General features: G+C 37.1%; 1 protein-coding gene across 1 annotated transcript; it reads right to left on the reverse strand.

Annotated features, from left to right (window-relative positions):
* Nucleotides 1-2,499: 2,499 nt before the first annotated feature.
* Nucleotides 2,500-8,102, reverse strand: LOC113656723 (G-protein coupled receptor family C group 6 member A-like). Its single transcript, XM_027168103.2, has 6 exons — nt 7,823-8,102; nt 7,401-7,692; nt 5,863-6,657; nt 5,271-5,477; nt 3,927-4,044; nt 2,500-3,836 (listed from the first exon to the last, which is right to left on the reverse strand). Exons 1-6 carry the CDS (start codon nt 8,011-8,013, stop codon nt 2,500-2,502), a joined length of 2,940 nt encoding a protein of 979 aa, XP_027023904.2. The 5' UTR covers nt 8,014-8,102.
* Nucleotides 8,103-13,364: the final 5,262 nt, after the last annotated feature.

The following is a 13,364-nucleotide window of genomic DNA, read 5'->3' on the forward strand; positions in this document are numbered from 1 at the left end:
TACACAGAACCACACGCAATGAAATACTCTTTTTGACTGTGTTATGAAAAATAGAATTTTAATTATAATATAGAATAATATATAAAAATATAGAATAAATATAATTATATATAATATAAATATAAATACATAATATAGAAAAAACATTAAAACACAAATAAATATATAGAAATATATTTTTAAAAAATCTATGAAGACAGATCTCTGGCAGAACAGTAATGAGGAATGAAAGCATGGACAGGAGTTTTCTAAACAATTTTCAATATAGAAAGACTTTTCACTATATTGGCTTTATAGAAGATGAACATATCTGTCCAAAGTTCACAATATATTTACAGTTTTAATTAAAATTATATTATATGTCATATAAACCCAACTAAAAAAGGTTTTATTCACATTATGCACTCTATTATATATTGAACAAAATTATAAGTGCAACACATTTGTTTTCCCCCATATATTTTTATGAGCTGAACTCAAAGATCTAAGACTTTTTCTATGTACACAAAAGGCCTATTTCTCTCAAATATTGTTCTTCTCCTTTGCTGAGAAAATCCATCCACCTCACAGGTGTAATATCACAACGCTGATTAGACAGCATGATTATTGGACAGGTGTGCTTTAGGCTGATCACAGTAAAAGGCAACTCTAAAATGTGCAGTTTTACTTATATTGGGGGATGGGGGGGATGTTTGGTATCAGTCAGTTTGGTATCAGCTGGCCTGTGAAATGTTGGTCCACTCCTCTTCAATGGCTGTGCAAAGTTGCTGGATATTGGCAGGAACTGGAACACGATGTTGTGTATGCCCAAACATGCTCAATGGGTGACATGTCCAGTCCCACATTGATACTGTTCTCCAATTGGACCTGAATCTATTGAAATGAATTTTAGATCCTCCAATGTTTCAAATCAGGAAAATGGTAGTTTTTGCACTGAATGGATCCATCCCAAATCACCCCCTGCAGTTTATATGTATTTAGTAAGTTCCTTACATCTACTGTAACTGGAAAAGTTGTGCACGTGCGAGTAAAAGAAAACTCACAAAGTCACTGTCTGGGTCTTTATGTTAATAAAATACACAATATTGTATAAGAAGTGGGATAAAAAGCCTAATTAACATAGAGCATATGCAGGGCTAAATAAATCACAAAAGCACACGTCACAGCGATGGCAGCAACATCAGTAACACATGAACATGCAATTATGTAAAAGGGCTCAGCCTGCACAGAGAAAAAACTGGCAGACTGGCAGAACATAAACAAATGGCAATGCCAATAAGAGGACATGATCACATGCCAGGACCGTGCCCTGCCTCTAAAGAAGTGTGTAAAAAATGTGGCAAAAATAACCACTGAGATAGCAGGAGTGACACGCTGTTTATTGGTTCAGTTGTTAAGCCAAGCAACACTGACACAGGCTGGCACACAAATGTGCATGTGGCAGGCACAAGTGTCAACTTCAGCCTAAACCTTGGGTGCTGAAGCAAATGTTATTCCTAAGAAAATCATTAATCGACTGCAGATTCCTGTAAATATACAGAACACAAAAACTGTGCTAATATCATATGGAGGTGCCGCAACAAACCAGAAGATGTCGCCAAACTACACATGTAGACTACAGTCAAAATCACAGATAGGATGTTATTCTGTTCAAAAGCATCAGATATAGCCCTGCTTGGGAGACAGGCATGTGTGCAGTTACACCTCATAAGAAAAGTTTACTCATTTGTGCTTCAGGTCATTGTCATGCTGGAAGGTGAATTTTTCTTCTTCTTCAGCTATCTAACAGAAACCAACAGGCTTTGTGTGAAACAGATTGATATTTGGAAATATCCATGATTCCCTCTATCTGGACTTGAGTCTCAATCTCAGTTGAAGAGAAGCAGCTTGACCTCCTCATAACTTAACCCATAGCCCAAGCTCATGAACACTTGCCACTTGAGGTCTTCTAAGATCTGGGCATGTGTTTGTATTTCTGAGCCACTTTTGTTGAAAGACCTTATACATACAGAAACAAAACAAAACAAAAAAAAGCTCTAAAAATATCAGTTTAGATGGACTCATGCAGTTTGCTTCTCAGTTTTAATACATTTCTTCTCTATGATAAAACTCCTGCATAAGACATCTGTAAATGAATATGAGCATTTCATGTTAACTTTATACATCGAAAGAAATGGTTAAAGTATTGAATAATATTGTCATATACAGAAAACTCAAAGCAGCTTTACAGAAATACAAAAATATAGAAATCGAATGACTTTATACACATGTGCTTACAAAAATGTAAATCAGACTGAAAGCATCGCTATGTCTCCTCTTTATGTTGAAATGAAGACCTCAATCTCACCACTGCACATCACATCAGTATATTCACATTCCTATTCATGCTGGATTTTCCTTTACTTTTTCTGGTAAAATGCAGGATTAGAATATTTTAAACTCATTGTCCTTCTGCATATTCATGACTAATTTGTTGACCAACATTACTGATGTAGTGGTTTAGAAACTCCTTGTTCTCCTTCGTCTAATTGAAACAGGATTCTGATACCAGACTAGTGCAGTAGTGATTTGTGCTCTATTCATTATTGCTGTAATCGCACTGTCCTCTAAGTCAGCTTTATTTAGTCCATTATCCCAGTAGCGACTGCCACCATCTGTATTGCATGAGACTGTGGATATTGTGCTCATTGTTGGAATTGACTCCTCTGAGATGTTTGTATTTAAGATATCCAAATCTGAAATTTCAACATCTGCAATATTAAGCTGCTCTGGCAACTCCGTACTTGGTATCTTTATTGAGTCCACAGAGCTGCCGATGTTTAATCCATTTTCCCAGCCGTAATTCACAACATCTGCAGGGCCTGATATTGTTGCAGACACTGGGTTTGGTAATGGAAAGGAATCCACTGAACCATTTATGGAAAAGCCTATTGCTGAATCTGAAACTGTGTCTATTGACTGGCTGCTAGTGATGTGCAATGCATTTTCATTTTCAGCCTTCTCTGAGATAATCTTAAACCACTTTGGGGCAAAGTGGCAGAAGATGACTCCGTAATTGGAGACCATGATGGCTGAGATCTGGGTAATAGGTCTCAGTTCATGCTGTGTGATAAAGACTGGAATAAAACAAAACCAAGTCAACAGATGGATGATCATGCTGAAAACAATAACGTCAGTCTCTTTATCTATGCCTTTGAAGGCCAACAGGAAACACACTAAAGCTAGAACTGCAATGTACGTATGCATGGCCCCAAAGGCGATCATAGATGCACCTTGGGTGCAGAGATGACTCATGGTTAGTGCAGTATTTGATTCAATCGTCTCAACATCTGGCGGATCAAATACAAACCAGAAGATGCAAATGAGGCCCTGAATAGCATTCAGGAGGACTACGAGGAGACATGGCTTATCAAACCTTTGCAATCTGTGCTGTTTGTTTGGATCACAGGCCATATAGGCTATGAAGGTGTGAAAAGCTTTTGTCAGAATACAGGACACACACAGCGTATATCCAAAGGCATACATTGCCTGTTGTGCTATGCATTGATTAATGCTTGGTCTGCCTAAAAAAATGATGACGCCTACAAAACTCACAATAAGCCCGAATTTCATAATACAAGAATATTTGAAAGTGTCTCTGATGATGGGATTGTCCCTGTGTAAAACAAAAAATACGAATGAGAAGATCAGGAGCATTACGCCCATTCCTGTTCCAACCATCACCACGACGGAATATGGATCAGACCACTTCAAATACCAGACCTTCCACTCCTGACATTCTGTGGAATTTGGAAGAGAAGTTGTCCCATTTGGACATTTCTGACAAGTGTCTTGATCTATGTGGAAAAAAACAACAATGGAATGGAAAATGTCTGATTTCAGGATCTTTTCTAAGTCAAACCAGAGGCCACAAACTGACAACTTACCTGGCAGGTTAGAAAAGAATCCTTCACTGCAAACAGTACAGTTATAGCAACAGGAAACATCTGACACACTCTTCCATGTTCCTGGGGGACAAGTTTCAGAACATCTAGACCAGGGCACCTAGATGGAAAAAGAGAAGATTGCACAATTATTTATCCTGCTAAGACTTTACCTTATATGTTTTTTAGAACCGGCAAATAACCGGGGCAACTAGGGATTATTAGTTTATCTATAATGTCCTTTGGCTTTGTGCAATTTCTAGTTGAGCAAAGGAATTGGCACAACAACTTCACAGTGTGTCCTGGGCTCTCAAGGAGATCAGTATTTAAATTCATTGTGTATGCATTTTAAGCTTTAAGGTTAAAGCTAAAATGCTATACAATTGTTGAATCCTGTCATTCTTGCTAGGGCTCACATCCATGGTACTAACTGTCAAATATGGCTTAGCTCAGGCTGTGAGGTTAGCTAAACATTATCAATTAAAAGGTGAGGGCAATAAATAAGTCCCATCCTGACTTTCTGTTGTGGACATTATGTCAACATGTTACAATAGAAGTCTTTGTTTTTGTCACATATAAGTTACAGCAAAGTGAAATTCTTTCTTCACATTTTTACCAGCTTTTAGTCAGAGTGCAGAGTGCAGGGTCAGCCATTTTACAACACCCCTTTAACATAGAGGGTTAAGGGCCTTGCTCAAGGGCCCAACAGTTCAAGCTCGGGGACATGTCGGGGATGACTGATACCTTTTGGTCAGGGGCAGTGGTTTAGGCTCTTAGTTGTTGGTCAAAGGATTGTATTCAAAATGTATCAAGAGAAATCCCGAGCGCTAAAATCTTGATTCTATGTAATCTTAAACACACAGGATGAGTGCACAGGATGTAAGATATATAGCAAGGATTCTTTCCGCTCTTATAGCTTCACATGACCAGTCATGTTGAGTATCACTGTGCATTTAAATTTATTACTTTTACATTTTTTAGATTTAGATCCAGATTTGCACAGAATATTTTAAAACACAATTTAAATGTAGTACTTTAAATCTTTGTATAATTAATTTTATGCCTTATTGCTCTGTCTATCTATCTAACTATTCAGTCAATTCAGACTCTGATGTCCATATCCCAGAATTTCTAACATTTACCAGATTACTTAAGTATTTACTTAATTAATTGAAACTTTTCTGCTCTTTTTTGTTCATCTTTATCTACTTCAACAGGAAAGAAGAAAGTCTAAATTAAATTAATTTAAGTCTAAATTAAAAAAAAACCTACATTATATTACATATTGAAAATGCATAAATTCCTTTTTTTCCCCATCATATTGCATAACATTTCATTTGATCTCACCGTGTTGTTGCTCCATTGGATATTGTCCTCATAAACCTCAACATCTCTTTTACTTATGAGGTATTTTCCAACCACACTTGATATTCGACCATTTCCTGTATTTTTCCACATTATGAGGTCATAGCCATTGTCAAAATCACCATTGTTATTAAAAAAATAGGTTTGGTTGTCAAGGGTGAAGTTTATCTCTCGCAGAATGGCCACTAGCTGAAAGAAAAATAACACCATACATATAACGTGTAGCCCAAATCACTGCTTAATTCTGTTTGACAAGGTTTAATTATTTATAATAGCAACTCAGACATTAATAGAACTGCCAAAAAGATGTATTTATTAAAGTGCAGAGTTACTGGTAATAGATGTTTATGTAACATTTATAGAAGGAGTCTCCAATACGCTAATTATGCTAAAACTTATATAGAAATGCAGTCTATAGCTAAGAAACGTCTTTCATGGTCATTCTACATTGATTACTGTTGATAAATTGCTGCTGTACAATAGACAAAATACTTAGTGAAGTGCTGTTGTAGGAAAATAATCAACTGCTGGGTAACTATTTGATTGTAAAAGCTCTTCCCTGACCTTGATTTACCTTCTCTGTTTGAAAGTTTGTATCTCCAGGACAGGCAGTTTCGTTACATTCAAGAATCTCATTGATGGCATGAGCTACGGCATAGACTGCAACTCTCTGACTATAGGTAGCAGTGAGATCCATAACATTGAGCAGGAAGTCATCGTTCATCACCTGGGGGTCGGTCACATTGCAAGTAGGTGGACGTGTGCTGTTAGAATTTGTAGCAGGAGGACATTTGAATCTCATATTCTTGTACTCCATGATGAAATCATTATGTCCTCCTGAGCTTGGCTGAAGGTTCAGGAGATAGTCATTAAAGCCTGGAATCTCACCAGTGACAAATGTAAAACCTAAGATATCTCCTACTTTGTTTATGTCCTTCATCTTCATTAAGAGTCCTGCCATAGACCAGGCATCACTGGCTATCCAGGTACGAGTAGTGTTTGTCCTAATCATCTCTTTAAAGAGCATTTCCACCAGTGAGGGTCTTAAAATGAGCAGCACAACCTTGGCACTGGACGATCGAATGCAATCAGCTGCCTCTTTAATGCTCTTCTCAGGTATATCAATGGTTGGTAACACTTGTTTAAATTCCACACATACTTTTACTTCTTCTGCAGCCAGCAGAAAGTTCTCAAGCGCTGCATTGCCGTAGTCATCGTCTAGCGTCACCACCCCAACCCAGTTCCAGGAAAAGTGCCTCATGAGCTTTGCCAGTGCTTGTGTCTGGTATATGTCACTTGGAATAACACGTAAGAACGATGGGTAACGCAGCTTGTCACTTAGTGTGGGTGCTGAGGAAGTGCAACTGATCTGTGAAATTGTTAAGACATGAATATGGACAAATTAAGCACAAAAACAGACATCAGACAAACCACATTCTGGAAAATACATGTGAAAATACTTTTTTAAATTTATTTATTCTGTTTGGATCAAAAATAGCTAGACTAGTGAAGTAAATAAGTAAACTATAAAGTAAAATGCTATTCTAGTAAACAGGTAAAAGTGTAAACTATTGTTCCAAATAAAAATGTGAATTATTTCCATATCAGAGCACATTGTGAAGAGTTTTATTCTTCTCCCACAGCAGTGCCGTCTTAAATATATTGTACAGTATAAACAATAATACTGAGTGTGTGTTTGTGTGTGTGTGTGTGTGTGTGTGTGTGTGTGTGTGTGTGTGTGTGTGTGTGTGTGTAAAGATAGATAGATAGATAGATAGATAGATAGATAGATAGATAGATAGATAGATAGATAGATAGATAGATAGATAGATAGATAGATAGACTCCATACATTAAATGTCTAATATTTTATGTCTAAAATATGTCTACTTATTAATCAATCAATCAGACTGTGACTAGACTTGTGTCTTGTTTCCACTGTAATATTTTAACTGGTACCTGTTAATGTTTTTAAAGGTGTCTGAGAACATGTTAAAATGACAAAACACCTTCAACCTTAAAGTGAAGTGAAGGTGAGAAGGAATAATGATTTAAATAATAACTTTTCATACAGCAGAACATTTTGTGTACAAGTACCACTTTTCAGTATTACCTGAGGAATCATGTAGAGACTGAGCATTTTGGCTACAGCAATAGATAATTCCGAGTATCTTTCTCCCAAAAATGCCTTCACTGGTGAATTAAAGTTTGTGTAGTCCGAGAGAACAGAAAGAGACCCATTAACTGCTAGCATGTGCTCCACACAGTGTAAGGCTTTAGATGCACATGCACATGGATCACACATCAGATATCCCAGCTGAAGTCCAGGCAGAAAACTCGAGTTATTGATAGTCTCAATGGTTTGGATTATTGCCAATGACTGTACAAAGGATATTAGATTCAATCTGAAAAAAAAAAAAAAACAAGAGAAGGAGAAAGTTAATAACTCACAAGAGAATTACAATGTGTGGATTAGTCAACAGTCTAAATTTTACTTTATATCTAATATGGATAACACTACAGTCTCATACTCACTCTTCACATGGTGTGTACGGACGATTCGAGGCATAAACATTAGAAAGCTTTGAGTGAACTGAGCTGAGAATCCCGATGACTATATCCCCGGGTAAATAAGCTCCACATAGTGACGGTGTAACAACACAGAGTACCGAAATACCAGAAATCAGGGTTACTCCAAGCAGGTAGTGATAGAAATAAGAACCCATGTTGAAAATACAACAAAAACCACATCTGAGATTTGATATATTGTCTGATGTATCAGGTTTGACCGAACTGAAATACAATCTGTGGGAATTTTCTGTTCCATCTTCTGCATGACTTGCGTGAGAAAACATGACAAACCGGTTTACAGCAGAGGAGGAGTACGAGCAGAAAACGTCTTCTGTACAGAAGAATAAAAGTTTTAAAATATAATGTTAATATTATTCTTTCAGGTGTTCTTTAGCTCCCAGATATAGATATAAACTGCCTGAAATAATAATATGATGAAATCTTTGTCAAATTCAAACAATAGGAGTGTGTGTGTGTGTGTGTGTGTGTGTGACACAAGGAACACCACTGGAATGCAGGTGTGTTCAGACAGAATAATTTGATGAGTGACATAACTATTTTATCCGTAGAGGCTATAATGAATAAAATAAAAACACAATAAGACTTGTCAGGAATGACAGAATAACAAAACAAACAGGATTTATTAATAAAAACATGAAACATAGACAGGGAAAAATGTCACGCGAACATGGAAAATGACAGCAAAAACAAACCTTGAAAAAAACAGCTAAACAACAGGTTAAATAACAACACAAAGAGATAAATAAAGGGGAGGGAAATAAATTAATCAGCATGGCAATATAAGAATTATCTTAATATTTAGATTATTAAGATTAATATGAAGTCAAATTGTGTTATTTTTCTATCTGCCTATTTTAGGAAGGTTACACCGCAGATAGCACCCAGATCACGAAGACGTCAAGTCAAGAAGCTTTTGTTGTCATTTACACCATACAGTATATATGTGACACAGTACACAGTGACGAGACAACATTCCTCCAGGACCAGGGAGCTACATAGCACAACACATAAGGACTGAGGTAAGTTAGTCCTAGACACAAAGTGTATCTGTACAACCTGGTGTACACAATGTGAGACACAAGACAAGAAGACAGTGTGAGACAAAAGACAGGAAAAAGATGGTGCAAACAAACAATACAAGACATTACACAAAAGCAGCACCGACCGGTTTAAGTACTGTATGTTTTATAGTACTTGTGCAGAAATACTGGAATAAACAATTACTGTAATATAGTAGCCGCAGTTTTACTGTATTGGGGCCACTAATAAAATAGCAATTATGGCCCAAATATTCTTAGTTACATGTGAGTCTTTTAGGCAAAGATGTTGTCTTCTCTGGGTGTGACCCTAAAGTGGCCATTATTGTGAAAAGCTTGTTTGTCCCAAATATTACATAATGTCACGATGTGACATGGTGAGAAAGGCAAGTGAGGATCCAAAAGCAGTTTACTGCCGGCAGAGCAGGAGGCCAGGGCGGCGCCGGCAGAGCAGGAGGCCAGGGCGGCGCCGGCAGAGCAGGAGGCCAGGGCGGCGCCGGCAGAGCAGGAGGCCAGGGTGGTGCCGGAGGCGGAGCCAGAGTCCAGAGCAGGACCAGAGACCAGGGTGGTGCCGCAGGCAGAAGATGAAATCATTGCTTTGGAAATCCATCTATTTGCAGATGTGTTTATTTGCAAAATGACTGTCATCGGTTTTCTTACATCAGTTTTCTTACAGCATGTATGCACCCACCCTGGGTTTTCTCAAAGGTCTTTAAGATAACTCTTTGAGTTTCTGTGTGTACAAAAGTGTAAGACACATTGCTTGAGACAATATTTTAATACAATATTTAGATTAATTTGATTTAGATATTTTTTGTGCTGCAATTATGAGACAACATGGAACTTTGAAAATTAAGCTTAAATGAATATTTATTAAAATGATTAATATTCATAAGATTTTTATCTGAAACGTCACAGACACATTCTCTGGACCTCTAAGACTTATATTTTTGTAAAAAGGATCATAAGAGTCACCTTTAAACTGCTTGCTTAACCAGGCTGGTATCCAAGGTGAAGTTTGTGTGTGTGTGTGTGTGTGTGTGTGTGTGTGTGTGTGTGTGTGTGTGTGTGTGTGTGTGTGTTTGTGTGAGACACATTCTAAGTATGGGTTACAGTATGGGTTACAATACACTGGTGAATACTTCTGTTCACTTCACTACTTCCTATACACGTGCAAACTGAGGCTTTCACATTCATCGTAGTGCTCCACAGTTTCAGAGCAAACGAACTCAGGCATCCTTGGGCTTGTACCAAAGTTTACTCGCGGGTTCACATAACAACATTCACATTGCACATGGCCCCCTACAAACTGATTATTGAGAACATTGAAACTGATACTGATAACATTGAATATAGTTCACATTTATTTTATTTATTTTATCCCAAAATTATGTTTGTGTTATTTTACAGTTTATGTGTTTACACATATTCTAATATGTGGGCAATGTGGGAAAAATGAGCAAATAACCGTAAATAAATCATTCATTATACACCAAAAATATTGTTAAATACTTAAAACCTTGGATGGATCCTGGAAAAAATTTTAAATCCTTTAAAAATCCTTCTGTATAATCCTCTTCTGACTAAAAAGTGATGTATGAATGTTAACGGTGTAGATTGTAACATACTGTGAACCAAAGGGTCGAACACCAGGTGATCTGATTCCAGGTGATCAGAGAAAAAAAAAGCTCGGGGAGTAGAAAAGCTCATGTTGGTCCACATGATACTGACCACCACAGTACACACAGAACAGTACACACAGAATCAGTGACACTGATCCACTCACCTTTCGCCTCAGAATATCAGCAAGCGTTAGGAGGTAATAGGGGTGAGCGCCGCAAACTGGAACTCCGGAGGAGTATGCTGACACAGAAGGCCGTAGTCCTTGAAGAGCAATGCAGCGATTTCAGCCATCATTACTGTCTGGAAAGGAAACATCTCTTTAACTTCATGTCTCACTGAACGCAGATTTATTTTTTATATTCATAATTAAAAGATCTTTTTGTTCAAAAGCGGGACACTTTGCTCTCAGCATCAACATTTCTGAAGTGTCTGAATTCAGTAGGAATTTAGAGTTTGTAGAATAGCTTTCTGTTTAAGGTTAACTACATTTCAGCTCCATGTGAATTTATCTACATTGAGCTACATCAGCGTATGTTTCTGATCCATGCAGTGATTTTGTTCTCAGAGAGTTTTAACTAAACAAGTTCTTAGAATTTGTCCAGTTTGACTTTGAGTGTAATAACCTGATTATCCAGCAAATCAGGACATTTTGTGTTTGTCTTTCATTCATGAGAATTTATTTTATTTCACTATATTAATATTTTTCACTACATTAAAAATATTCTTTATAACATTGATATGCATTTTGCATAGGGTTAAACTGATTTATAAACAAAAGAGAAATTCATATAAGTTCAAGTTCATTTATAAGATGACAAAGCCAGGTATATTTTATTTGTTATTATCCCATAAGACCTGAAGCGTAAAAGAGAGGAGCACAATCAAAAAAGCGGGAAGGACTGAGCATGTGATTCTCACTTCCTGTACTTGAATTTTTTGCAGAAGATGCGAGCCGGGCTCAGGTCGAAGACCTCTCCCCCTCCTTCCTTACCCGGAACCGCTTTGCCCCACTTTGTGAGACGGAACGTGATGCTGTGATCATCGGAGACTCCATTGTTCGCCACGTCCATGCTACTGTGACTAAAGGTAAGGCTCGCACTCACTGCTTACCTAGTGCTTGTGTTCTTGATGTCGCTGCACAGGTACCTTGGATCGTGAGCAGGAACACCGGAGCTGTGGTTCTTCATGCCGGCACGAACGACACCAGCCTGAAGAAGTCCTGATAAGGGACTTCAACACCCTGGTGGAGATGGTTCATAGCACATCGCCCACGGCAAGGATCATCGTGTCTGGACTGCTTCCGACGTACCAGAGAGGAATCGAAAGTTTCAGTAGACTTTTTGCTTTAAATGAATGGTTACAGTAATGGTGTCAGGCTCAGAATTGACTCTTTATTGATAACTGGAATGTTTTCTGGGAGCGTCTTAGGCTATTTCATGCTGATGCCTGCACCCCATCAGAGATCACATCTACAGGGTGCTGCACACCTTCTGACTGGTAAACTACGATTTAAATCAAATTTCCATAGCCATTCTTCACCCCATCACATTGATACAAATGCACATACTGTAGCTTATTTTATAGATTATAATTCCTACAATATTAAATATTACAGATAAAAAATTGTAACAAAAAAAATGATCATGGGACATTTAGATTGATAAATTTGTGCCAAAACTAAAGAAACTATTTTGCAAACGCAATCTTCTTTATAAAGGAAAAGTTGATTCTCAAATAAACAGAAAACAATTTGCAAATACAACAGACAATATAAGGGGAAAAGTGTCATCTATACTACAAATATTTGAACAAATACAAAATTTTGATTTTCTCGTCTTGATTTTCTCAGAAATGCATCAAAGCAGATTTTAAAGCAGCTGAGCAACTTCCTCTTTCCCGACAGCGGGTGGCGCTGTGGCTCAATTTAAACTAGTCTTTCAGGGGCACTATTAAGTCACATTCTGTTACATCAGGAATACAGTTTCAGTTGCATAGTGAGTTAAAATAATTATAGTTTTTTGTTTTCTGTTCTCACATGCAGTCACAGACTCATTTCTTTTTAACATGCTTTATTTTTAAAAATTGTTGAAAGTACACAGTAATATATATGACGATACAGAGTACATGTCTGAGGCTCTGAAGCTTCTGAGGATTCACTAAAACATTTTTACTGAATCTAACCAGGACATGATTACAATAGAAATGGAATAATTCTAATATTTATTGGTTTGAGTAAAATTACTGTTCGATAATTTAAATGACTCCCCACATATTTCCCCACATTACATCATCACATGTTTAACACATTCACACTTAATTCTTCAGTGAGATTTCAGGGAAGTGTTTTAGATACAATGATAATTATTATGTTCCTAATGATCTATATACTATTTAAATCTGAGACTTAACTCATCGCACCGTGCAATATTTAATAGATTTAATATAAATGTCATGAAAGTAAAATCTGTATTACAGTTTTTTTTCATTCGCTAACAAGTGTTTGTCCAAACAGTTGTCACATTTTCAAAACTCTAAACACAATTAGCACAGCATCAGTCTTTTGTGGCCATACCATTCACACATTTCATGTCGTTTTCACACACCGATTGCATATTGTGTGAAAACGACATTTCATGTCGTTTTCACACAATATGCAATCAGTGAACACATTTCCACAATGCTTACATTTTCTTAACAGACAAGCTATACCTCCCAACAAAATTATGGATTGTTTTTGTAGTATTCACGAATGTTAACACACAACATCCCACAATAGCAAAAACAATATTCCAAACCTTAGATACAGTATAAAAACCTCTGCTTCT

Source organism: Tachysurus fulvidraco, chromosome 16 (assembly GCF_022655615.1).
Source record: "Tachysurus fulvidraco isolate hzauxx_2018 chromosome 16, HZAU_PFXX_2.0, whole genome shotgun sequence".
Taxonomy (NCBI): Eukaryota; Metazoa; Chordata; class Actinopteri; order Siluriformes; family Bagridae; genus Tachysurus; species Tachysurus fulvidraco.

What these genes read in the sequence shown, in the direction of transcription:
- LOC113656723 (XM_027168103.2), bottom strand. Translation starts at nt 8,013, where the DNA reads ATGGGTTCTTATTTCTATCACTACCTGCTTGGAGTAACCCTGATTTCT. An exon ending in CAAACTTTCAAACAGAGAAG is followed by an intron (nt 5,478 to 5,862) that starts GTAAATCAAGGT and finishes TTTTTCTTTCAG; the next exon opens with CTAGTGGCCATTCTGCGAGA. An exon ending in TCCAATGGAGCAACAACACG is followed by an intron (nt 4,045 to 5,270) that starts GTGAGATCAAAT and finishes TTTTCCATCTAG; the next exon opens with GTGCCCTGGTCTAGATGTTC.